Raw genomic sequence first — 27,963 nt, forward strand, 5'->3', positions numbered from 1 at the left:
TGTGTGAGCTGCATTCTGTAAAACCACCAACGTAGCGTTGTTCATCATACCACTGAAGTCGGGGGTTAGGAGTCAACCTGTTAACCCCTTTGGGGTCTGCCACACCAACTCATTTATATCTGTCATCACTTATCATCTGAGCGCAGACACATGACTAATGCCTCTGCATCCATGCTCCACTTTGTCATGAGTCCCTCGACGCCATCTGCGTTCCCTCATCGCCTTGCGACACAATCAAAGCGCAGCTATTGCTTTTGTGGCAGCGCGGTTTCTCTCAAGAGATTTGCTTTTCAGGTATTTTTCACTTCACACTCTTGCCGTATACAACATTAGAGACAAATCTGCAATATAATACGATGTCCGGAAAATTCCGCCTCTGCAAAAATCAATTATAGTGTACTATTGGTATTTTTGAACTATATGTGTGTTGTTGTGTGTGGAGTAGAGTTGTTCTGATAAAGGGGACCACAAAAAATGGCATTAATGGCTTTATTTTTTACAAAAAAATTTACAGTACATTAAACATATGTTTCTTATTGCAATTTAGTCCTTAAATAAAATAGTAAACATACAAGACAACTTGTCTTTTATTAGTAATAAAGCAATCAAAGGCTCCTAATTTAACTGCTGACATATGCAGTAACATATTGTGTCATTTTCCAACTGGTAGAAAATGTATTTTTAATCTACTTGTTCATTTACTGTTAATATCTGCTTACTTTCTCTTTTAACATGTTCTATTTCCACTTCTGTTAAAATGTAATAATAACTTATCCTTCTGTTGTTTGATACGTTACATTAGTTTTGGATGATGCCACAAATTTGGGTATCAATCCGATACCAAGTAATTTCAGTATCATACATTGGTCATATTCAATGTCCTCGTGTGTCCAGGGACATATTTCCTAAGTTTATAAACATAATATAAATACAAATTTTGGGATGTTAAAAACTATCGATGTAATCATAGTAGTATCGACTAGATTGGCTATTTTACAGTGGATGTTAGGTGTAGATCCACCAATGGTGTTTGTTTATATTGTAGTATCCTTGAAGAGTTGGTGTCGCAGGGAATTCTGTGAATTTGTTCCATAGTGTTTATGTTGTGTTGCGGCGCAAATACTCTCCCAATATGTTTTTCTCATTGTTGTTTAGTGTAGTTTCACTATATGGCGCATGTTTATGACAGTGTTGGCATTGTTCATACGGGCCAACCTTAGCTTGACATGTATGGCTGTTGACTAAGTATGACCTTCATTCACATATGTGCAGTGTGTTCAAAGTTAAGATGATCGTCTTAATAATAGATCATCGGACATAGGTAAATCTTGGCTCGACTTTGGTAACTATAGACCGCTTGTTGCACATCCAATATAATAAGTCCGGGGTGCTGCGGTGTGTAGTGAGGCATGCTTAGGATGCGTAGTCCTAGATGGATGATACTTGAAATACATGTATTTTACTAGTCGCCGTAGAGATAAGGATTAGTGATCTCGAAATAGTTACAACATCATATGCTGACAGCTATTTCCTCATGCAGCTAAACATGCCAACAAAAATATTACATTATTAATGTTTTCTCATTAAGGCTGCTTCCTGGGCCCTGCGATGAGGTGGCAACTTGCCCAGGGTGTGCCTCGCAGCTGAGATAGGCTCCAGTGACCCCCCGCGACCCTGAAAAAGGGACAAGTGGTAGAAGATGGATGGCTACTTCCTGGTTCAATAAAATTAGGAAAAAAATGTCATATGGCCTTTTTAATTCTGATCATCATGAATACTTCCATCAACGACTCAAACCGCAAAAATAAATGTAGTGGATTTATTTGTTTTTGTTACATTGAGTAACTCGTCATGTTCACACTTTGACTTTAAAAAGGAGTAGAAAGTAGCAGAGCTTATTAAATTCGGAGCCCACCGGCTTCACAATGTAAACAAACGCAATTGGTGGATCTACACCTAACATCCACTGTAATGATACCAAGTACTATGATTATGTTGATATTTTTGTTGATTTTTTTTCTATTTATATTATGTTTATAAAGTCAGTAAATATCTCCCTGGACACATGAATATGACCAAGGTATGATCCTGTAACGACTTGGTATCAGATCGATACCCAAATTTGTGGTGTCATCCGAAAGTATTGTAAAGTATCAAACAACAGAAGAATAAATGATTTTTACATTTTAACAGAAGTGTAGCTAGAACGTGTTAAAACAGAAAGTAAGCAGATATTAACAGTAAATGAACAAGTAGATTAATAATTAATTTTAAACCACTTGTCCTTAATAATTTTGACAAAATAAGAGAATGGAAAATAACACAATATGTTACTGCATATGCCAACAGACTAAATTAGGAGCCTTTGTTTGCTTACTTACTAATAAAAGACAAGTTGTCTTTTATGTTCACTATTTTATTTAAGGACAAACTTGCAATAAGAAACATATGTTTAATGTACCCTAAGATTTTTTGTTTAAATAAAGCCAATAATGCCATTTTTTGTGGTCCCCTTTATTTAGAAAATTACCAAAAAGTATCTAAATCATTTTGGTACTAGTACCAAAATATTGGTATCAGGACAACACTACTCACAAGCCAACACGTTAAAGGTGTAAACATGTTTAAAATAAAAAAAAAACTAAACATTTTGCTGGGAAGGAATAGTAGATTTTGGGGAAATTAGTGGGAAATGATGTGGGCCAAATATGTCTATTAGGGAGTTAATATTTTATACAAGGTTGCAACTATTCTTTGGTCAAATAAATCCATATAAATAAATTATATAAAAACAGTTTTTACTATAAATAAGGGTAAACAATAATACGTATGTTAATAAGAATTAAAAGTGAATATTATTAATCACATAACATTTTTATAAAATTGTCTTCCTTTATTCAGATAAAAAGAAACCTGAAAAGAAAAATGTGAAGTGAATTATATTTATATAGCGCTTTTCTCTAGTGACTCAAAGCGCTTTACATAGTGAAACCCAATATCTAAGTTACATTTAAACCAGTGTGGATGGCACTGGGATCAGGTGCGTAAAGTGTCTTGCTCAAGGACACAATGGCAGTGACTAGGATGGCGGAAGCGGGAATCGAACCTTTAAACCCTCAAGTTGCTGGCATGGACACTCTACCAACTGAGCTATGCCGTCCTACAGATAAACACTAGAGAATACTACAAAATATACCCAAACATCTCCAAATAATTGTCATTAACTGTTATAAACTGGTTATTCCCAAAAGTCCATAGCTAATATTTCCATGGAAACACTCATTTCTTTAGTGCTCTCTTGTGAAGTCCTGTTTTCAAGTGTCCCTAATCGTGTGTCCTGTTTGTGTCAACAATTGTTGTCAGGGTTCAATCCTGTCAAAGTGTGTGTGAGTGTGTATACACTGCATCTAACTGTCAAGTGATGGCTTCATTCATGCAGCCAGGCCCCGCCATTGATAACTTCCACTTAGGCACGGAGGTGAATTGTGTGGACTTGCTTTACAGCCCACTCAGCCACACAAACACTGACAGACACACAAAAAATGAGATGCGCAGTCAGCTTTATGAGGAGGGTGTTTGTGGGAAGGCCAGCGTGAATCTGAAGACAAGTAGATGCAGCACTTGGAACTAGGGATAGACATCTGAACATTTGAACTGATACAGTACCAATTCCTGGTACCTTGGAATCGATACCGATACCAATTGTCGGTACTTTTGTGTGTGTTCATGTGGAAAGGGGTCATATTATGATTTGTTTTTTACATTTAAACACTTCCTTGGGGTGTAGATCTGGGGTCCCTAACCTTCTTTGCACCAGAGACCAGTTTAATATAGGCATTATTTTCACGGACCGGCACTCCACGTGTGGCGGATAAATACACCCCTCACCATGATGCTGAATTAATGGGAGCTCTGGGCTTGGTTCTTTGTGATAAGATGGTCCCCAGCAAGTTTACTGTGTACCACCGACCTGCTCAGGGATTGCTGGTAAAAATAGCCTTTGCTACAGTCTCACACATTGACATTAATGTGCAGTGTCCTACGTAATGTGTCAGACCACTCTTACTCTCAGGGATCAAAAGTCACTGGTCAATCTCAAATTCTTTCTGATGACACATTCTGTATGTTGAGTAAAAAGGACCATCAAGACAGAAAAGGAACATTATCAAGTTAAACTAAAGCTTTAGGAGACCAGTCTTACAGTGCGTTAATAGCAACATCTAGAAGAAGTCCAAATATCAAACGGGCAGAGACACCTTATTGAGTCCGAAAACAGACCCCACCCTGCCCAGAAAGGAATACATGCTCATTGTTCTAATACAGATAAGGTAAAAAGGGAGTACATCATACTCCCAATACACATTCCAACGCCTTCAAGGTAAGGCACAGAGTTTACTAGCGGACATAAAAATTCAAGCACAAAGTGTACACATGGGAAAACATTAGCTGCTTTAAACATGACTATGAATAAAGAAAGAACTCTTAAAAATACATATATATGTATGTATGTGTGTGTGTGTGTGTGTGTATATATATATATATATATATATATATATATATATATTAGGGCTGTGAATCTTAGGGTGTCCCACGATTCGATTCAATATCGATTCTTGGGGTCACGATTCGATAATATATTGATTTTTTTCGATTCGATTCTCTATTCAAAAACGATATTTTTCCGATTCAAAACGATTCTGTATTTATTCAATACATAGGATTTCAGCAGGATCTACCCCAGTCTGCTGACTTGCTAGCAGAGTAGTAGATTAAAAAAAAAAAGTTTTTATAATTGTAAAGGACAATGTTTTATCAACTAATTGCAATAATGTAAATTTGTTTTAACTATTAAACGAACCAAAAATATGAGTTATTTTATCTTTGTGAAAACATTGGACACAGTGTGTTGTCAAGCTTATGAGATGCGATGCAAGTGTAAGCCACTGTGACACTATTGTTCTTTTTTATTATTTTTATAAATGTCTAATGATAATGTCAGTGAGGGATTTTTAATCACTGCTATGCTGAAATTATAACTAATATTGATACTGTTGTTGATAATATTCATTTTTGTTTCATTACTTTTGGTTTGTTCTGTGATGTGTTTGTGTCTCCTCTCAATTGCTCTGTTTATTGCAGTTCTGAGTGTTGCTGGGTCAGGTTTGGTTTTGGAATTGGATTGCATTCTTATGGTATTGCTGTGAAATGGTTTGTTGGATTGGTTAAAAAAATAAAAATTAAAAATTAAAAAATAAAATTTTTTTTTTTAAAAATGAGAATCGATTCTGAATCGCACAACGTAAACAATTCGATTCGTATTCGAATCGATTTTTTCCCACACCCCTAATATATATATATATATATATATATATATATATATATATATATATATGTATATATATATATATATATGTATATATATATATATATATATATATATATATATATATATATACATATATATATATATATATATGTATATATATATATATATATATATATATATATATATATATATATACATATATATATATATATATATATATATGTATATATATATATATATATATATATATGTATATATATATATATGTATATATATATATGTATATATATATATATATATATATATATATATATATATATATATATATATATATATATGTGTATATGTATATATATGCCCATTTTTCAAAAGCAATTACTTTGTTTATTTTAAATCTACCCTGTCCAGCCACTCAAGCAAATAATATTGTTGCTGTAGATGCCCATATCTTCTATACAGATGTACTTTAAAAAAGAGAAGTGTTGGACACTTCTCTCGTTGCCCTATTTGTATTTGACTTTATTAAAAGTTTGTGTAAATTTTTTTCAAACAAACCCAATTTTCTTTTAGGTAATAAAAAACATGTACCAGATTTGTGTGTCTTTTTAATAGAGGACTGTAGTAAATCATATAAGTGACACCCAATGTTAATTAAAAAAGTATTCGAATCGTGTGGTTCCCAAAGATTCACAGCCCTAGTAAGTACAGGTGCTGGTCATATTATTAGAATATCATGAAAAAGTTGATTTATTTAATTAATTCCATTTAGAAAGTCAAACTTGTTGAATGTATACATTCATTCCAAACAGACTGATACATTTCAAGTGTTTTTGCCAAAAAGGAGATGATTATAGCTGACAACCAATGAAAACCCTAAATTCAACATCTCAGAAAATTAGAATTTGGTGAAAAGGTCAGATATTGAAGACACCTGGTGCCACACTCTAATTAGCTAACTAACTCAAAACACTTGGAAAAGCCTTTAAATAATCTCTCGTTTTGATTCTGTATGACACACAATCATGGGGAAGACTGCTGACTTGACAACTGTCCAAAAGATGACCATTGATACTTTAAAAAAGGAGGGTAAGACACAAAAGGTCACTCCCAAAGAGGTTGGATGTTCCCAGAGCTCTGTGTCCAAGCACATTAATAGAGAGGTGAAGGGAAGACAAAGATGTGGTAGAAAAAAGTGTACAAGCAAGAGGGATAACCGCGCCCTGGAGAGGATTGTCAAACAAAACCGATTCAAAAATGTGGGGGAGATCCACAAAGAGTGGACTGCAGCTGGAGTCAGTGCTTCAAGAACCACCACACACCGATGTATGCAAGATATGGGCTTCAGCTGTCGCATTCCTTGTGTAAAGCCACTCTTGAATAAGAGACAACGTCAAAAGCGTCTCGCCTGGGCTCAAGACAAAAAGGACTGGATTGCTGCTGAGTTGTCCAAAGTTATGTTTTCAGATGAAAGTAAATTTTGTATCTCCTTTGGAAATCAAGGTCCCGGAGTGTGGAGGAAGACAGGAGAGGCACAGAATCCACGTTGCCTGAAGTCCAGTGTCAAAATTCCACAATCGGTAATAGTCTGGGGTGCCATGTAATCTGCTGGTGTTGGTCCACTGTGTTTCCTGAGGTCTAGGGTCAATGCAGCAGTCTACCAGGAAGTTTGAGAACACTTTATGCTGCCTGCCGCGGACCAATTTTATGGAGGTGAAGATTTCATTTTCCAACATGACTTGGCACCTGCACACAGTGCCAAATCTACCAGTACCTGGTTTAAGGACCATGGTATCCCTGTTCTTGATTGGCCTGCAAACTCACCTGACCTTAACCCCATAGAAAACCTAAGGGCTATTGTGAAGCGGAAAATGCGAGATGCCAGACCCAACAATGCTGAAGGCCACTATTAAAGCAACCTGGGCTCTCATAACACCTGAGGAGTGCAACAGACTGGTGGACTCCATGCCACGCCGTATTGCTGCAGCAATTCAGGCAAAAGGAGCTGCAACTAAGTATTGATTGCCGTACATGCTGAAACTTTCCATGTTCATACTTTCCAGTTGGTCCACATTTCTAAAAAATATTTCTTGGTACTAGTCGTAACTAATATTCTAATTTTCTGAGATACTGAATTTGAGATTGTCTTTAATTGTCAGTACTAGTCATCAAAATTTAAAGAAATAAACATTTCAAATATATCACTATGTGTGTAATGAAATGATATAATATGTAAGTTTCACGTTCTGAATATAATTACTGAAATAAATCGACTTTTTCATGATATTCTAATAATATGAACAGCACTTGTATACTGTAGTCCTTACACCTTGGGGCAGGTATGCATCGTATTAGTGTCTTTCTGGTCCTTTTATTAGCGCCTACACGAACGGCAAGCCACCAGAGGAAATCAGATGGGTACGGGTTGACACGTCTATACTCCCTTTATCGGCCATAAAACAGAACGAAAACAGTGGGAATTTAGCGAGAGTTAAAAATAATGATTTGTTACGAAACAAATCCCAGATGCATGAATCAATTTGTGCAGCTCTCCCAAACCCTTTAACTCCTTGGACAAGCTCATAAATCTCTTTGCTTCTCAACTGGCTCGTTAGAATTCTATTAGTTGCCTACAGTATGTCAATTAAGGGCCCCCACTTAGGGACCAGCCCTGGTCCCTGCTATCAGACCTGGTCTACCGATGAACATTATTATCTCAGCTGGTCTTTTTATGGCGCAGTCAAAGAAACGATTCATTGGCCAGTGCTTTACATTTCTTTTACTGCCCAAAACGTGAGCACAGCACAAGCTAAGCGTGAACGTTTTTCAACGTAGTTGAACAACTAATGATTGCGACGCAGTCTGTCCAAAGAGGAGCCATCGATCATAACAACATTTGTGGGCCATTAATGGCGCCTGTGGCGAAAGTGGAAGCCTGCATGCCGTCTCGCAATGTAACGGAGGACCGCTCATGGGGTCCTTGTCGATTAAACACACATTCATCTTGTCACCAGCTTGAACCTAAGGTTAACTCCTCATCTTTTTTTTTAATGAGATCTTTAATTCAGTGCAGCTCCTGCTAGTGTCTCGAATATATACTCATGGGAAAGGAAAATACAGTTGTTGACCATTAAGAAATAATAGAAATGATCTGTTCCAGCTTTTCTCACACTGTGCAGACCACGCGCCGTAATCTATTTTGCGTGAAGAAGCGCATGTAAAATGTCAAGGAATGTCAAGGCACTTTATATACAATTTTAACACAATCACTGGATCGGTTTGTAGCCGAGTGTGAAGCGACCGGAATGAGAATCAGCACTTCCACGTCCGAGTCCATGGTTCTTGCCCGGAAAAGGGTGGAGTGCCATCTCCGGGTTGGGGAGGAGATCCTGCCCCAAGTGGAGGAGTTCAAATACCTAGGAGTCTTGTTCACGAGTGAGGGAAGAGTGGATCGTGAGATCGACAGGCGGATCGGTGCGGCGTCTTCAGGAATGCGGACGTTGTACCGATCCGTTGTGGTGAAGAAGGAGATGTGCCGGAAGGCAAAGCTCTCAATTTACCGATCGATCTACGTTCCCATCCTCACCTATGGTCATGAGCTTTGGGTCATGACCGAAAGGATAAGATCACGGGTACAAGCGGCCGAAATGAGTTTCCTCCGCCGTGTGGCTGGGCTCTCCCTTAGAGATAGGGTGAGAAGCTCTGCCATCCGGAGGGAACTCAAAGTAAAGCTGCTGCTCCTTCACATCGAGAGGAGCCAGATGAGGTGGTTCGGGCATCTGGTCAGGATGCCACCCGAACGCCTCCCTAGGGAGGTGTTTAGGGCACGTCCAGCTGGTAGGAGGCCACGGGGAAGACCCAGGACACGTTGGGAAGACTATGTCTCCCGGCTGGCCTGGGAACGCCTCGGGATCCCCCCGGGAAGAGCTGGACGAAGTGGCTGGGGAGAGGGAAGTCTGGGTTTCCCTGCTTAGGCTGTTGCTCCCGCGACCCGACCTCGGATAAGCGGAAGAAGATGGATGGATGGTATTCCTGCACCGTGACAAATAAAGAATACAATGGCACATTCACTAAATGGTCCCACTGGCTTGTTTTTAACTACGTTTTACTTTTGTTGCTGTATGTAAGAACAGAACTTTCCTCCAGAAGGTCTTATCTTTGTCCATGTGGTGTCAGATGGAACAAAAATGTAGCTGTTTGGCCACAATACCCAGCATTATGATTGGAGGAGAAAAGGTGAGGCCTTTAATCCCAGGAACACCACACCTACCGTCAAGCACGGTGGTGGTAGTATTATGCTCTGGACCTGTTTTGCTGCCAATGGAACTGGTGCTTTACAGAGAGTAATTGGGACATTGAAAAAAGAGGATTACCTCCAAATTCTTCAGGACAACCTAAAATCATCAGCCCGGAGGTTGGGTCTTGGGCGCAGTTGGGTGTTCCGACAGGACAACGACCCTGAACACACGTCAAAAGTGATAAAGGAATGGCTAAATCAGGCTAAAAATAAGGTTTTAGAAAAGGCCTTCCCAAAGTCCTGACTTAAAGGCCTACTGAAACCCACTACTACCGACCACGCAGTCTGATAGTTTATATATCAATGATGAAATATTAACATTGCAACACATGCCAACACGGCTGTTTTAGTTTACTAAATTACAATTTTAAATTCCCCACAGAGTTTCTTGTTGAAAACGTCGCGGAATGATGATGCGTGTTTGTGACGTCTCGGGTTGTAGCGGACATATTAGTCCAGCACCACTTACGGCTAAAAGTCGTCTCTTTTCATCGCATAATTACACAGTAATTTAGACATCTGTGTTGCTGAAACTTTTGCAATTTGTTCAATTAATAATGGAGACTATAAAGAAGAATGCTGTTGGTGGAAATGGGTGGATTGCCGCTGTCTTTAGCACCAAAACACAGACGGTGTTTCTTTGTTTGTTGTGAAGCTTTAACACAGAGCAGTCAAGCGAACATGTTTCTCTACGTCAACCAGCAAGTTTTTGGATGGGAAAATTGTGATATTAAGTCGGCTCTTACCGGAGACTTGAGTAGATTATGCGACCTCCTCTAGCTGTCAAAAAGGTAGCTGTGATCTTGGCTCATCCATTGGCTTCTCTAAGAGACACTGGCGTTCACCGCAGCCTTCCGACTTTCAGGTATAACTTTATAATCTCACTAAAACACTATTAACACAATAAGCAGATAAGGGATTTTCCAAAATTATCCTAGTAAATATGTCTAATATCTGAATCGCTCACACTGTTGTCGCCTGGAGCCGTAGCCTTTTCTTTTTTTTTTAGTGCTTCACTCTAACTTTCCTCATCCAGAATCTTTTATCTTCGCTCAAATTAATGGGAAACTTGTCGCTTTCTCGGTCCAAATTGCACTTGCTGCTAGTGGCTATGATTATAAACAATGTGAGGATGTGAGGAGTCCTACAACCCGTGACGTCACGCGCACATCGTCTGCTACTTCCGGTACAGGCAAGGCTTCTTTATTAGCGACCAAAAGTTGCGAACTTCATCGTTGATGTTCTCTACTAAATCCTTTCAGCAAAAATATGGCAGTATCGCAAAATGATCAAGTATGACACATAGAATGGACCTGCTATCCCCGTTTAAATAACGAACTCTCATTTCAGTAGGCCTTTAAATGTGTGGACAATGCTGAAGAAACAAGTCCTTGTCAGAAAACCCAAAAATTTAGCTGAGCTGCACCAATTTTCTCAAAAGGAGTGGTCAAAAATTCAACCAGAAGCTTGTGGATGGCTACCAAAAGCGCCTTATTGCAGTGAAACTTTCCAAGGGACATGTAACCAAATATTAACATTGCTGTATGTATACTTTTGACCCAGCAGATTTGGTCACATTTTCAGTAGACCCGTAATAAATTAATAAAATAACCAAATTTCATGAATGTTTTTTGTGACCAACAAAGTATGTGCTCCAATCACACTATCACAAAAAAATAAGTGTTGTAGACATTATTGGAAACTCAGGACAGCCATGCAAATATGTCCTTCACAAGTGTATGTAAACTTTTGACCACGACTGTATACATCTCATGTTTGTCAAATTGTACTGTAGTGGGATTTTACAACCCACTTTGTAATTAGGTTTTACCTGTAAAATGTCACTAAATGTCTGTCTGTCGTCTCTAATTCAGTTTTCATTTGTCTTTTCTTGAAGGCCGGGGTTGATGTGCTCCTGCAGGACGTCGACGGGCACATTCCTTTGGACTACGCCTCAGAGGGAACCGAGAGCAGTTATATTCTCCGAAAACACCTGGAGGAAAATGGTAAAGCCCCCTGGCTGCCACTCTTTCTGCCATCAGTCCTCCTCTATGGGTTAAAAGGGAATAGCACTTTTTGGGGAATTTTGCCCATCATTCACAATCATTATGATGTTACTTTATTTTTATTTTATTTTCAAAATATTAAATAAACGCGATCAAAAGTCCGCTTACAATGAAGGCTATAGTAGCCACGCAATTCCGCCTACAGAGCCCTTAAAAAAACATCCAAACGCCTCCCTTGGGGTTTTATATACATGATGTACACTGCATAAACTGAAATCTAAGTAAGATGAAATATCTCAAATAAGGGTGATATTTGCTTATTTTCCGTCTAATAAGATAATTATCGTCGATGTTCTCTACTAAATTAGTGTTTTACTTGTTTTAAGGTTTTTGGTCCTAAATTATCTCAGTAAGATATTGAAGCTTGTTGCTGAGATTTTATGACCTATATTGAGTAAAATATGCTTGAAACTAGAACATCAAGTGTTGTAAAGCTTTGTCATTAACACTCAGAAGTATAAAACTACTTTTTTAAAGTAAAAATTTCTTACTTGAAGCATGAAAAACAAAACTCATGATGCCGAGCGCATATCATTATGTCAAGATAATGGCACTGGCATTTTCTTAATTTAAGAATATTTTTTGACATATTGAGCCAAAAGGTCTTATTTGTTTTTCTACCAAGAAAAGTGCACTTGTTATTAGTGAGAATAACGTATTTCCTTGAAAGCCGCTGGGCATGCAATATGCGCCAGTCTTGAATTACGGCCAAGTAAAACTCGCTCCCCATATTATTGAGCGCATGCTTACTTTTACCGCCGGGTCATATTTGTGACGTCACGAGAGACCCGTCCCCTGCCATCATTTTATAACGGCGGTGGAGTTTGTTTTTTTGCTTTTACTATGTGTAAACCAGGGGTCTTGTTCCACAGCCATACAGATCACACTAATGGTTGTGATATAAAAAAACTTCAACACGCGCCACACTCTGTGAACCCACATTAAACGATGACAAACACACTTCTGGAGAACATATGCCCTGCAACACACCACAAATGCAACATAACACCTACCCACAATGCAATGCATCCACGACTCCTGGCTACACCGTCCATACACCCGCTGGCACCAAACCCCACCACCCCCTCCGGGCGTTGGTTGAGGTGGGCGGGGTTGGGGGCGCGTGTATAATAGCCAAGAGTCACGGATACACGGCATTATGGGTAATCCCTATGCTGCGTTTATAATGTGCCACAGAGCCAATGCTCTCCAGAAATGCATTTGGTGTGGGTTCACAGAGTGTGGCGCATATTAGTAAGAGTTTTAAAGTTGTTTATATCACAACCATCAGTGTAAAAGGTATGGCTGTTGACCAAGTATGCATTGCAATTTTGTTTAAGAAACAGTGAAATGCATGCGTCCGGCTGGCACGCAGACAGTATGGTGTAAAAGTGAGTGCGATGACATGGTCTACAGCACCGGGTCGCGGACGTAGAATATTTTTTTATTATTATTTTTTTTTAATCACACACAATTTTTTACTGCATGCCATTGGTAAGCGCAGGGGTGAGAAGAGGTTTTAAAATGATTAGCGCCTGCTTACTTCTACCGCATGCTTTGAATAAGCACAGGAGTGAGAAGAGGTTTAAATTAATTAGCGGCCCGGCGGCTATTCAAGGAAATACGGTATACTTATTTTAAAGTATTTTGGAGTTAATTGAGGTTAGCTAATTTTACTTGTTTTGGGAAGTCTTGACAAGCCAAATGTTTTTGTTCTATTTGCAGATAATTTTCCTTAGTTCAAGAAAAATACACCTCATTTTTTAAATTTTTTTATTGTTTTTGAACACTGACTTTTTGCAGTGTAAGTATTTATCTAATGTAGTTGAAGGGCACATTTATAATAACATTTAATATTTACGTTTTTTGATCATTTGGAGCATACGCGGGGTATTATTTTCAAAAATGCATCACATTTGCTTTTTTTTCTTCTTCACTAATTATTACGTACTGCAGAGCTCATGAGAGCCAACAAACATAGTAAAACATAACTTACTGTACAATGTCTGCTGTCATTAATATGCAGACTGCAGTGCTGTTCATATATTCATATTTAGAGAATGTTTGTGTTTAAAGAATGTCTTATAATCCTCACGAAGAAACGAGGTGGGCCGTGGGGGGATCCAAGCGTCTTTTCGTGTTATTCTGGCCGATTTCGGGTCCTAAATGGCTTTCAAAGTGTACCAACTTGTCGGAATACCTACAGTACAGGCCAGAAGTTTGAACACACCTTCTCATTTAATGTGTTTTCTTTATTTTCATGACTATTTATATTGTAGATTGTCACTGAAGGCATCAAGACTATGAATGAACACATGTGGAGTTATGTACTTAACAAAAAAAAAGGTGAAACAACTGAAAACATGTTGTATATTCATGTTTCTTCAAAATAGCCACCCTTTGCTTAGATTATTTTTTTGCACACTCCTGGCATTCTCTAGATGAGCTTCAAGAGGTAGTCACCTGAAATGTTTTTCACTTCACTGGTGTGCTTGAAGCTCATCCAGAGAATTCCAAGAGTGTGCAAAGCAGTAATCAGAACAAAGGGTGGCTATTTTGAAGAAATTAGAATATAAAACATAATTTCAGTTACTTCACCTTTTTCTGTTAAGTACATAACTCCACGTGTTCATTCATAGTTTTGATGCCTTCAGTGACAATCTACAATGTAAATAGTCATGAAAATAAAGAAAACACATTGAATGAGTAGATGGTGTGTCCAAACTATTGGTTTGTACTGCACATATGTAGACTTCTTCTGTGCAGGTGAGAGGCATGATTTATGATATGATGAACTTCCAGGGAGAAAGGAAGCGAGGAAGCAGCAGACCACTCTGTGATGTAAACATAGGTACACACGGAAGTGATGAGGGCGCCGCTATAAATAGTTTGTCTGCGTTAGCACTTTTAATAACAATATCACTACTACTTGGTTAATATTCAGGTCATGTTTTTTTTGGGGGTGGATTTTTGAATAGCTATTTATTGGATTTCATGGGTGAAATAGTGGAGCTCCCATTGGCTCAGCTGTAAACAAACTTGTATTTTCGTGTATTTAATATTTAGAATGCATTAAAAAAAATACATCCGTCATGTCTTTCATGATTGTGAACGAAATTCCACAAAAAAAGTGCGGTTCCCCTTTTATGTTGAACAGTTTGTAACGACTATGCCTCTGGGCAAAAATCTGGTTAGTGACATGTAAAATAATAATCCCCCCACATGCAGGCCATACATGAAGCTGCAGACCCTTAAGAGTTGTGAAGAGCGTGAAAGATAAAAGCACACACACACACACACACACACACACACACACACTCTTGTATTTGATACCTTCTTGAGGCCTCCGAATAAGGCCTAACTCTTTAGGACCATGTTTTCTTGATTTATTTATTTTTTTTAATTATTTTTTTTATTCCTGTCCAGCTTCTCAGGCAAATCATATAGCTGATGTAGACGCCCATATCGGCTGTTCAAATTTACTTTACAAAAGAGAAGTGTAGGATACTTCTCTTGTTGCCTTTTTTGAAATTGACTTTATTAAGATTTGTATTTACAATTTTAATAATATATTCATACTATGCAAATATTTATAAAACGTGATAGTAGTAAAAAAATTAGTTGGAATTTTACAAGAAAAAGGTCACAATTTCACAAGAAAACTTTGAATTTTGGCAATATAAGTCGCAAATCAAAAGTTTAAAAGAAAAACTGAACATTTGTGTAATATCATGATAAAAATTTGAATTTTGTTCAATAACAGTTGGGAAAAGCTTAAAATTTTGGCAATTCAATGAAAAAAGTCATACTTTTACTTGAAAAAGTCACAATTTTATAAGAACACTTACAAATGTTGGCAATATAATAATAATCGGAATTTTACTAGGCAAAATTATGACAAAAGTCATTATTTTACTCAAAAAATTTCACTATTTTGCAAGAACAACAAAAACATTGGCAATATTGTAATAAAAGTCTGAATTTTATATGACAAATGTCGCCATTTTGCATTAAAAAGTAATAATTTTACATAAAGTACTTTTACATAAAAAAGTAATAATTTTTCCATACTGCAATATTACAGAAAAAGAAAGAATATGAGAAATTGTTCCCCTTTTTATGAGAAAAAAGCCGACACTGTGAGAAAAAGACTGCTTTTAGTTTATTTTTTTAAACATTTGTTTTGTTTTTATTTATTGTGGGTATTTGTTTTTATTCATTATTTTCTTCAAGTTATTGCAGTATATCTCTGTATACATATTTATGTTATATTTTTTTTATTTTGGCCAAAGGGGGGTGCATTTGAATTTTAAATTAAAATTTCTTACACACACTCGTTATTACATATGTCGACCACAGGGGGAGCACTTCAAAAAAATTTTTACACACTTGTTATTTCATATGTTGACCAGAGGGGGAGCACTTTTAAAACCGACACAGTCAATCGGAATTTTTTTTCCTTTTTGAGACCACCCTAATTTTGATAGATTTCACCATCAGGGGTGCAAATGAGACATTCTCTATTAGATGCAATGGTTTTCCGTATTGGGACCATGATTCCGGTCCTAACTTGTTCACCGGTCCTCATATGGAAGGTACTTTTCCTTATTAATGTCTCAAGAAGGGTGGAAAGACAAGAACACACACGCGCACGCGCACACACACACACACACACACACACACACACACACACACACACACACACACACAGCGTCTCTTTCTGCATTTAATTTATGGGTACTTCACTCTGCTTTTGTTGGGCCTTGGCGTGATCAAACCCTTTCTTAAACAACCTCCCCCTTCCACTACTACAACCTCCATGCGCTACACATGGCGTTGTGGGCCTCTGTTGCTATGGAAACGTTGTCTTACTCACTTGATCCACATCAAATTTGTGGGGGCAATGAACGGGCATGTACATCTACTAACCCAGTAACATGCATTAGACGAGTTCCACACTGTATTAATTTGTAAGTCTAAATACATTAATACATATACACAATATTCCTCAAATAGTGCCTTTCCTAGTAGGTGCAGCAGCTTAAGAAAACTTTAAAAGGGTAATCATTAATTGTTTGTGTTAAGGGTATCATTTAAATTAAGTCACATGTTTTTATTTTAATGTTTGAGATATATGCTCATTTTAGTGGACGCAGCCTTATAACAGAACACAAAAAATAGGAACAAAATCATATTTACAGATGTATTGGACAACTCTCCTAAAAATAAAAATATTTTATTTTTTTAAAAAGCGTAAACTCAAATCTATAGTACTATTTATTTGGCATATAACAAATGGAAACAACCCAGCAATATGTTTGGACGAGAAAAGGTGAGGTTTTTAACCCCAGGGACACCAATCCTACCGTCGAGCATGGTGGTGGTAATATTATGCTCTGTGCCTGTTTTGCTGGTGAAGAAACAAGTCAATGTCAAAATAAACAATACATTTAGCTGAACTGCACCAATTATGTCAAGAGGAGTGATCAAAGATTCAACCAGTAGCTTGCCAAAAGCTGGTAAATGGCTACCAAAAGTGCCTTTTAGCAGTGAATCTTGCAAAGTGACATGCAATCCAATATTAAGATGGCTGTATGTATACTTCTGACCCTGCAGATTTGGTCACATTTTCAGTAGACCAATAATAAATTCATAAAAGAACCAAACGTCAAATAACAAATGGAACCAACATATAAATAAATAACAAATACCAGGCCAAAAATGTTAAAATTATTCGATTAAAAAAAAAGTTTGCTGTAGTGACTTAATAAAGTATTATTGTACTTGTGCATATTGTTTGTATTATCCGTTTAAATTATTATTATTGTTGTTTTTAATAAAACATTTTTATGACTTGTAAATAAATATGTTTTTACTATCATAGCATAATGATTGTAATATATACAGTAGACAATATAGTGTTAATTAAAACCACCTTATCATTATGAGATTATTATAATTACCAGTAGTAAAAAAAAAGTAAATAAAACGGTTTTAAGTTTGAATTTAAAAAATGTATTAAAATTGTAATTATTATTATTGTCGTTGTTTTCCTTTAAGAACCTGTCCTAAATTAAAAACAAATGTGCTGATATGTCAACAAACAAACATATTTATCATCTGTACCGCCCATTTGTCAGCTCTCCTAAGGCTAAGAGCAAATATAGATTGACCGATCGACTGCTAATAAAAACGGCCTCTATCAGCTCAGTCTTATTTGTGAGATTATGAAGTTATGTTTACTTGTGTGTTACTTACAGTACAAGTGCTCAGATTTGTCCCATTTTTGTCCCATGTTTTTTGCCAGGGGTGGATGTGTCATCAATCCACACCGTGAGGTCGCAGAGATCCAACATCATGTTGTCTGATGTGAAGCAGCTTGTGGCCGCGGGGGCCGATCTCAATCAACCCAATGACGATGGAGTCACCTTGGTAAGTCTCCTTGTGTCCTAACGAGGCTTGTATGGTATACCGGTATTAGTGAAGTACAGCGATACTAATGAATCCTATTCCGTACTATACCGCCTCTAAAAAGTACCGGTCCCCCACCCGTCGTCGTCACGTCGTGTCACGCAGACTCGGCAGCGCACACACACATGGAAGACTTACAAGCAGACACAGTGTAAAGACAGAAAAGGGAGAACGGACAAATTTTGGCTTAGTAACTAAAGATAAAGGTGAAGTTATAACACTGAAACGCTTCTTTCGACATCCTAATGTCTGTCCGCTGTCAGCAGTGTTGTAACTACATGAAAATCACTAATCCTTGTCTCCATGGAGATATATCAGATATACCGTATTTCCTTGAATTGCCGCTGGGGCGCTAATTAATTTAAAACTTCTTCTCACTCCTGCGCTTACCAAAGGCATGCGGTAAAAGTAAGCATGCGCTAATTATTTTAAAACCTCTTCTCACTCCGGCACTTACCAAAGGTATGCATTAAAAATTGGAGTGTGATGTAAGCTTGGACCTTAAATCCTACTGAATAGCTCTTAATCTTCGTCCCTTTATGCGATTACAAATTACCGGTATTGAAATCAGCCTCTTCCATTTTAAAAATGGTAAATGGTAAATGGGTTGTACTTGTATAGCGCTTTTCTAACCCTTTTTAAGGAGCCCAAAGCGCTTTGACGGTATTTCCACGTTCGCCCATTCACACACACATTCACACACTGACGATGGGAGCTGCCATGCAAGGCGCTCACCAGGACCCATCAGGAGCAAGGGTGAAGTGTCTTGCCCAAGGACACAACGAACGTGACTAGGATGGTACAAGGTGGGGATTGAACCAGTAACCCTCAGATTGCTGGCACAGCGAGTCTACCAACTTCGCCACGCCGTCCCCAATGATGACAGGGGAAGTGTCACTCGTGACGTCACCAGTTTGACCAGGTGGTAATAATAAGCATGCGCTAATTATTTTGGGAAGCGAGTTTGACCCGGCAGTAATTCAAGGCAGGCGCATACTATATGCCCTGCGGCAATTCAAGGAAATATGGTATTTATTTCAAATATCACCCCTTTAGGACGAGTGATACCTATACATGCTTCACTATTGTCAGGTTTAAACGCTGATGACATCTATTAAACAGACAAGAAGCAAGGAATCATGCAGAGACAGAATTAAATTTTGCTCAATTGAGGAGAGACATTTTTGGGCTGTATTCTAGTTACAGAACCAAACTATGCCCTAAAGTCCAGCTCACGTGCTTCCTCTATTTATGTGGGAGGTCCCTGGTTACATCACTGAAGCTGCCGCTGAAGGAAGGGTGTAATCTCAACAGCTCCAGTTAGACACAATATATGACTATTAATGAAATGCAAATGTGTTGATACTCGTGATATCGCCCTGTCTCTGATTTGTCTGCGTCACGGCACATGATGTTCGGCGTTGGCAGTCAGCAGGCCGATTCTTGAAAAAAAACACTGATACGAGATTGGCTTTGCACAGATAAAAAAATTACAACTTCAGCACAATTGATAATAACTATCGCAACGGCCCTTAAGCAAAAGAGTTGTGTGATACTGTATACATACTTATTCTGACAACTACACACTGCAGCCATGACAGTGGATTCGATAAAAAAAGGTCTATCGTTGATAAAGTCAAGACAAGATTTCATTATGTCCGATAATTAACCAGGAAGATGATCCTCTTAACTTTGAACACACGACACACAGGTGAATGAAGGGCATACTTTGTCAACAGCCATGCATGTCACACTCAGGGTGGCCGTATGAACAATGCCAACACTGTTATAAACATGTGCCATATAGTCAAACCACACTAAACAACAATGACAAACACATTTTGGGAGAATATTTGCACCGCAACACAACATAAACACAACACTGTTGTTGTGGCTTGTGCAGCCCTTTGAGACACTGGTGATTTAGTGCTATACAAGTAAACATTGATTGATTGATTGATTGATTGATTGATTGAGAACAAATACCCAGAATTCCCTGCAGCACCAACTCTTCCGGGACGCTACAATATAAACAAACGCCATTGGTGGATCTACGCCTAACATCCACTGTAATAATACCATTTACAGGAGCGTATCTAGTCGATACCACGATGATTCCATCGATATTTTTTAGCATTACAATATTTTCTTTCTTTTTTGGGAATTTATATTGTGTTTGTAAACCTTAGGAAATATGTCCCTGGACACATGAGGACTTTGGATATGACCAATGTATGATCCTGTAACTACTTGGTATCGAATTGATACCCAAATTTGTGGCATCATCCAAAACTAATGCAAAGTATTAAAGAAAAGAAGAATAAGTGATTATTAAATTTGAACAGAACTGTAGATAGAACATGTTAAAAGAAAAAGTAAGCTGATATTAACAGTAAATGAACAATAAGTTTGATAATAATTTTCTACCACTTGTCCTTAATAATTTTGATAAAATAATAGAATGATAAATGACACAATATGTTACTGCATACATCAGCAGACTAAATTAGGAGCCTTTGTTTGTTTACTTACTACAGTATTCTTCGGAATATAAGTCGCTCCGGAGTATAAGTCGCACTTGCCGAAAATGCTTAATAAAGAAGGAAAAAAATCATGTATAAGTCGCACCTGGAGTATAGGTCGCATTTTTGGGTGAAATTTATTTGATAAAACCCAACACCATGATTAGACATTTGAAAGGCAATTTAAAATAAATAAAGAATAGTGAACAACAGGCTGAATAAGTGTACGTTATGACGCATAAATAACCAACTGAGAAGGTGCCTGGTATGTTAACGTAACATATTATGGTAAGAGTCATTCAAATAACTATTAACATATAGAACATGATATAATTTACCAAACAATCCGTCACTCCTAATCGCTAAATCCGATTAAATCTTATACGTCTAGTCTCTTACGTGAATGAGCTAAATAATATTATTTGATATTTTACGGTAATGTGTTAATAATTTCACACATAAGTCGCTCCTGAGTATAAGTCGCACCCCCGGCCAAAGTATGAAAAAAACTGCGACTTATAGTCCGAAAAATACGGTACTGAAAGACAAGTGGTCTTGTATGTTCACAAATTTATTGAAGGACAAACTTGCAATAAGAAACATATGTTCAATGTACCCTAAGATTTTTTTGTCAAAATAAAGTAGATCATGACATTTTTTATGGTCCCCTTTATTTAGAAAGGTACCGAAATATATTTTGCTACCCGTACCAAAATATTGTTAACAGGAAAACACTAGTCCTATCTACTTTTCAGTGAAATTGATCTAACTTACATTGTCTGTTTTTTCCAAGCTTCACATAGCATGCGCTAGTGGCTATCGGGACGTGGTGGCCGTGCTGTTGGACAACGGGGCCGACCCTCATCCTGTGGCCAACAACTTTTGGAGCCCTCTTCACTTGGCTGCTAAATATGGACAGGTAAAAAAAAAAAAAAATAAAGCTTCAGCCATCTCCATTGATCCAATGTCATTGGCATAATAAGGGAATTATTGATGTATCCTTGCTGTGAGGAAGTGGCTTGCAGTCACTCTGGACGCTTTCTGATAAACTGCTCCTTACTGATCCAATATTGATCGCAGACTGCACAGTGTATGGATTTTGCTGCTGCATTTTAGATTAGCTCTCTAAAAGTCGCAGGGAACATTTTACTGATGACGTGGGGAGGAGAGCTGACAGGGCCGATATAATCTGATTCCACGAAGGAAAAGTACCGGATCTTGCTGTCTCATCGTGATTTTTAATTACGTTTCTGGGCTTTATGCCTGTCTGCTGACAAAGAGAATATATGCATTTTTAGAATCACTCCCGACTTATCTTGCTGCCTGAAAGAGACCTTTTCTTTCTTTGATATTAAATGTTCTACACAAGATTGCAATTTTTTGCGTAAGAAACATTTTATATATATATATATATATATATATATATATATATATATATACATATATATATATATATATATAATATATGTATGTATGTACGTATGTGTGGGAAAAATCACTACTTCATCTCTCCAGAACTGTTTCATGAGGGGATCCCCCAATCATCAGGAGATTTTAATGGAAGTATTCACATACAATGGTTTATATAGGGCACAGAGTGGGTGGGTACAGGCAGGCCTAGGGGCGTGGTGATTGGCTCATGTGTTACCTAGGAGATGTTTCCATCTGTGACGGCATGTTGATATGATTTCACTCCGCTTGTTGAGGGATGACAGGTCTGGATGACATATAATAAACAGTTTCTCTTTTAAGCATCTTTTATTACCACTGTTGTAAGGTGTGCTGGATGCAAGGATTTGGTTATTGAATATTCAACATTATTGTCTTTGAGGTTCCAAATTTGCTTGCTATATATATATATATATATATATATATATATATATATATATATATATATATATATACATACAGTCGTGTTCAAAAGTTTACATACACTTGTAAGGAACATAATGTCATGGCTGTCTTGAGTTTCCAATCATTTCTACAACTTTTTTTTTTGTGATAGTGTGATTAGAGCACATACTGGTTGGTCACAAAAAACATTCATGAAGTTTGTTTTTTTTATGGATTTATTATGAGTCTACTGGAAATGTGACTAAATCTGCTGGGTCAAAAGTCAATGCAATAGGGCACTTTTAGTAGCCACCCACAAGCTTCTGGCAAGTTTTTGGTTGAATTTTTGACCACTCCTCTTGACAAAATTGGTGCAGTTCAGTTAAATGTGTTGGCTTTCTGACATGGACTTGTGTCTTCAGCATTATCCACCTGTTTAAGTCAGGACTTTGGGAAGGCCATTTCTAAAACCTAATTTGTAAGCTGATTTAGCCATTCCTTTACCACTTTTGACGTGTGTTCGGGGTTATTGTCCTGTTGTAACACCCAACTGCGCCCAAGACCCAACCTTCGGGCTGATGATTTTAGTTTGTCCTGAAGAATTTGGAGGTAATCCTTCTCTTTCATTGTCCCATTTCCTGTCTGTAAAGCACCAGTTCCATTGGCAGCAAAACAGCAAGCACTCATTCTCTAACGGGTGACTTTTCAAATGATGCTACAAATTAGTAGTGCCACTACTTTTAGTAGCAACGCTTTTGCCGCATACTTGACATATTACGGTTGTCTTTTTGACATATTCCCGCTTGAAGCCAAACCACCGCCAGACGATGGACCCTGTGTTGTTTTTCTTGGTATTTAATTATTCTTCCTCCATTTGTTACCAGATTCGTACCTTCTCTCTCTCGTAATACCACTCGCACCGCTCCCCTTGCACCATCTGCCACTGCTAATGTTATGCATGCCACTACCTCTCTGCTCGGAGAGGGTGTATATGATTTTGCACGCACGACAGTATCTGACGTATGTAACAAAGTGTGCTTGTCTTATCTCTCTGTGAGAAGGAGAGAAAATAAAGAGTGGGAAGAGCCTGTAGCGTAATGCCCGCAGCTAAAAGCACTGTGAGGTCGAATACTCAAATACTCACTATATTGTCATTTTCTATATCGCACAGAGACAAACCAATGATATATCGAGTATATTCGAGATATCGCCAAGCTTTAGTTCAAACCCCGGCCGAGTCGTACCCAACACTTTAAAGGGTAACATTTAACAATTTCCAAAGGGTTAAAACCAATAAAAATCAGTTCTTAGTGGCTTATTTTATTTTTCAAAGATTTTCTCAAAATTTTACCCATCACGCTATATACCGAAAAACGGCTTCAAAGTGCCTGATTTTCACCATCGGTATATCCACCTGTCCATTATCCTGTGACGTCACAGCGTGAAACCACCAGAAACAAACATGGCGGATAGCACAGAAAGGTATAGCGATAGTAACTCGGATTCAGACTCGGATTTCAGCGGCATAAGCGATTCAACAGATTACGCATGTATTGAAACGGATGGTTGGAGTGTGGAGGCAGGTAGCGAAAACGAAATTGAAGAAGAAATTGAAGCTATTGAGCCATATCGCTTTGAACCGTATAAAAGCGAAACCGACGAAAACCACATCACCTACAGCGACACGGGAGGAAGCGAGGACAAATTTGTCGATCGCCTTCTAACCATCGATTGGTATGTGTTTGTTTGGCATTAGGGAAAGGCGAGAGGGAGAGAGAGAGCAAAAATTCAAAAACAAATCTGTCTGGAGCCGCAAAAAAATAAAAGCCATATTACCTACAGATAGTGTGTCATGAGATATACATTTAATTAAGAAGACTTAAAGGAAACTAAATGACCTCAAATATAGCTACAAATGAGGCATAATGATGCAATATGTACATACAGCTAGCCTAAGTAGCATGTTAGCATCCATTAGCTTGCAGTCATGCCGTGACCAAATATGTCTGATTAGCACACTACACATAAGTCAATAACATCAACAAAACTCACCTTTGTGCATTCATGCACAACGTTAAAAGTTCGGTGCATCTGCTTTGAGTGTCGCAGGATATCCACACATTCTTGCCATCTCTGTCGTAGCATAGCTATCGTCGGTAGAGTGTGCGGAACAAACGAGGGACTTTCGCATCTTTTGGCCACTGGTGCAACTTGAATCCGTCTCTGTTCGTGTTGTTACACCCTCCGACAACACACCGACGAGGCATGATGTCTCCAAGGTACGGGAAAACAGTCGAAAAAACGGAAAATAACAGAGCTAATTTGATCTGGTGCGTGTAATGAGATTGAGAAAATGGCGGATCGCTTCACGTTGTCACGTTACGGGTGAAAAGTCATCGCTCAGACAGGCTATCAATTGAAAGGCGTTTAAATCTCCAAATTCACCCTTTTAGAGTTCGGAAATCGGTTAAAAGAACATATGGTCTTTTTTCTGCAACATCAAGGTATATATTGATGCTTACATAGGTCTGGTGATAATGTTCCCCTTTAAAAATAGAACCCATTACCACCCTGCTTGGCACTCAGCATCAACAGTTGGAATCGGGGTTTACAATCACCATAATGATTCCCGAGCGCGGCCTCCGCTTCTGCTCACTGCTCCTCTCACCTCCCAGGAAATGGGTCAAATGAAGAGTCATTTCACCACACTTAGAGTGTGTGGTTACCTCTTCACTGTTTAGGATTTTTTAGTATGTGTAGATGACATTTACCTGCTAGCAGTTTGCAGTTTTTTTTTATCCATTCCTCCATCCATTTTCTTTGTTTATGTCCCACTGTAAAAAAATCATTAAAGCTGTTTACATGAAAGTTAAGCGGTGTTATGCTTTGTTTCCTTACAAGATTGAAAATGAACCACACTGTGATCCTAAAACCGAGGTACGTACCAAAGCGTGTTAACAGCGTACCGTTACACCCCTACTCCTTCTTTTTCGGTGCCATATGACATCATAGCTGCATGCTAATGTGAGGCCATAACAAACGGTTGCCTGGAAACACCGTCAGCCAACTGTAACTCTAGCTGGAGAGATAAACCCAAAGAGCCTCCCCCGACCCCCCATCCCCACATGTGCAATGTTGCATACACACCCGAAACTCACCCTTTAAGAAGACGTATGACCCTATTAACCGCGGCTAATTAAGTCGCTCTCTCCTGCAATTGAGATAAGTTAGACCCCTGTGGGGATGAATGTTCAAGTACATACAGTATGTGAAGGGATTAAAATGTATTTTAATGAAATGTTTTAGAACGTAGCCTTCTGGGTTCGGATGTATGTGTTCAATGTTACGATGAAGGTACACTATATTGTTATACACTATATTGCAAAAGGTACCTGCCTGGACGCACATATGAACTTGAAGTGCCATCCCATTCCTAACAATATGGTGTCGGTCCACCTTTTGCAGCTATTACAGCTTCAACTCTTCTAGGAAGGCTGTCCACAAGGTTGTGGAGTGTGTTTATAGGAATTGTCGACCATTCTTCCAAAAGCGCATTGGTGAGGTCACACACTGATGTTGGTCGGAAAAGGCCTGGCTCTCAGTCTCTGTTCTGATTCATCCCACAGTTGTTCTTTCGGGTTCAGGTCAGGACTCTGTGCAGGCCAGTCAAGTTCATCCACACCAGACTCTGTCTGGTGCACAGTCACTGAGCTCCTAAAAGAGCGGCTGATTCTTTCACAAATGTTTGTACTAACAGTCTCTCAGTGCTTGATTTTATACACCCTAGGACACCCTATTCTGATTATTTGGATGGGTGGCCAAATACTTTTGGCAATTTCGTGTACATGAGAGAGACGTGGAAATTTTTTTAACATTAGTTTCTACATTTAACAAATATCAAAGTGGGACTAGAATTCTTACAGAATGTGCTATCGTCACAGGGTCCCGACAACCTTTTCCTTGTCTTCTCGGGTCAACCAAAAGGTTTCAGTCATGGTCTGCTATTGACGTGTTGTCAGTATTTATAGGGTGTGAGTACAGCTGACAAGTGTTTGGCTACTATACTCATTTTTGAACAGCTGCTACACTGAGCTGCTGGACTGTATGTGTTCAGTGTGCTGAGTCAGCCTCTTTTCTACCACAGAAGGCTTCACGAGGCTGATAAAAGTGATCTTGTTTTATTAGGCTTTTTGCCCGTAAAACGCACAAGGCAAAGTAACACTAAAACATCACTGCCATTATTGTAGCTATCCTTTTTTAAAATGTTTTTAATTTTTTTTTTTATCCTGTCCAGCTACTCAAGCAAATCATATTGTTTATGTAGATGCCCATAGCAGCTGTACAAATGTACTTTAGCTTAACCTATTGTTACTATAACAATCTACAAGGTTAATATAGTTGGCTTTTCTTTCTTCCCCTCCATTTATCTGCTTTCTTTTTTATTTCAAGTTTTCATTACATATATGTATTGTTTCATTTGAACAAGTTCATTGTTGAGAGGTAATTATTGTTATTATTGATTATCAATAGTGCTATTTCTCTTGGTATTTGTTTTGCTCTATTTGTAGTGTAATAATGTACGTTGTCATTTCTGTATTTATTTCACTAACTGCTTCTTTGCTATCACTTTTACCATCATATTTGTACAAATCCTATTTGCTGATGTTGTTCTGTTGTTGTTGTTGTTAGTATGTTTGCTGTTGTTGTTGTCTCTCTGTCTTTTCCCCCTTTGTTTTCCTTTTTTTCCTCTTTCTGCTCCGGCCCGGCTGCACCAGATAATAATATAAATCCATTTAATGCGGCTATACTAATGCAACTCTGCTCTGTAATGTACATACACAGGATACTTTGACATTGGAAGAGGGTTTTCAAGCACTTTCCTTGCCACAATTCCGGGTAGCCAAAGACATGTTTACATGAATGACTATATCACGAGGCAGTTATACTTCTTGTCCCTGACTCGATGCATACAGTGTGGATAATTGCATGGGGTCCAACTACGAACACCATGTATCGTTACACCAACACTCAACAGCCACTAGAACGGGCTACACGATCAAAGGTCCTGACCCGGTTTAAGTCAATTTAGAGGCCATGTTAATATACCGTATTTTGGGGAAATAAGGTGCACTTAATATCCTTTAATTTTCTCAAAAATCGACAATGCGCCTTATAACCCGGTGCGCCGAATGTACAGAATCATTTTGGTTGTGCTTACCAACTTCAATGCTATTTTATTTGGTACATGGTGTAATGATAAGTGTAGCCAGTAGATGGCAGTCACACATAAGAGATACATGTTGACTGCAATATCACGCCAGTAAACATCACCAAAAATTGAAATGTTCCATTGAGAATATAGAACATTACACACAGCGCTCAAAAAGCTATGAAGCCGCACCGCTTGATGGATTGTCGGCGCGTTACGGCTACAGTAGTCAGACGTACTCT

General features: G+C 38.2%; 1 protein-coding gene across 9 annotated transcripts in view; it reads left to right on the top strand.

Annotated features, from left to right (window-relative positions):
* Window positions 1–27,963, top strand: part of myo16 (myosin XVI) — a 351,216-nt gene that overhangs the window by 118,265 nt on the left and 204,988 nt on the right. For all 9 annotated transcript variants that reach the window (XM_061879193.1, XM_061879191.1, XM_061879188.1 and 6 more), the window contains 3 exons: window positions 11,518–11,626; window positions 17,994–18,118; window positions 21,473–21,598. In XM_061879193.1, coding sequence (XP_061735177.1) covers window positions 11,518–11,626; window positions 17,994–18,118; window positions 21,473–21,598 — 360 coding nt within the window. The remainder of the gene's footprint in view (window positions 1–11,517; window positions 11,627–17,993; window positions 18,119–21,472; window positions 21,599–27,963) is intronic.

The sequence above is a fragment of the Nerophis ophidion genome, linkage group LG19 (assembly GCF_033978795.1).
Source record: "Nerophis ophidion isolate RoL-2023_Sa linkage group LG19, RoL_Noph_v1.0, whole genome shotgun sequence".
In the NCBI taxonomy this organism is placed as follows: domain Eukaryota; kingdom Metazoa; phylum Chordata; class Actinopteri; order Syngnathiformes; family Syngnathidae; genus Nerophis; species Nerophis ophidion.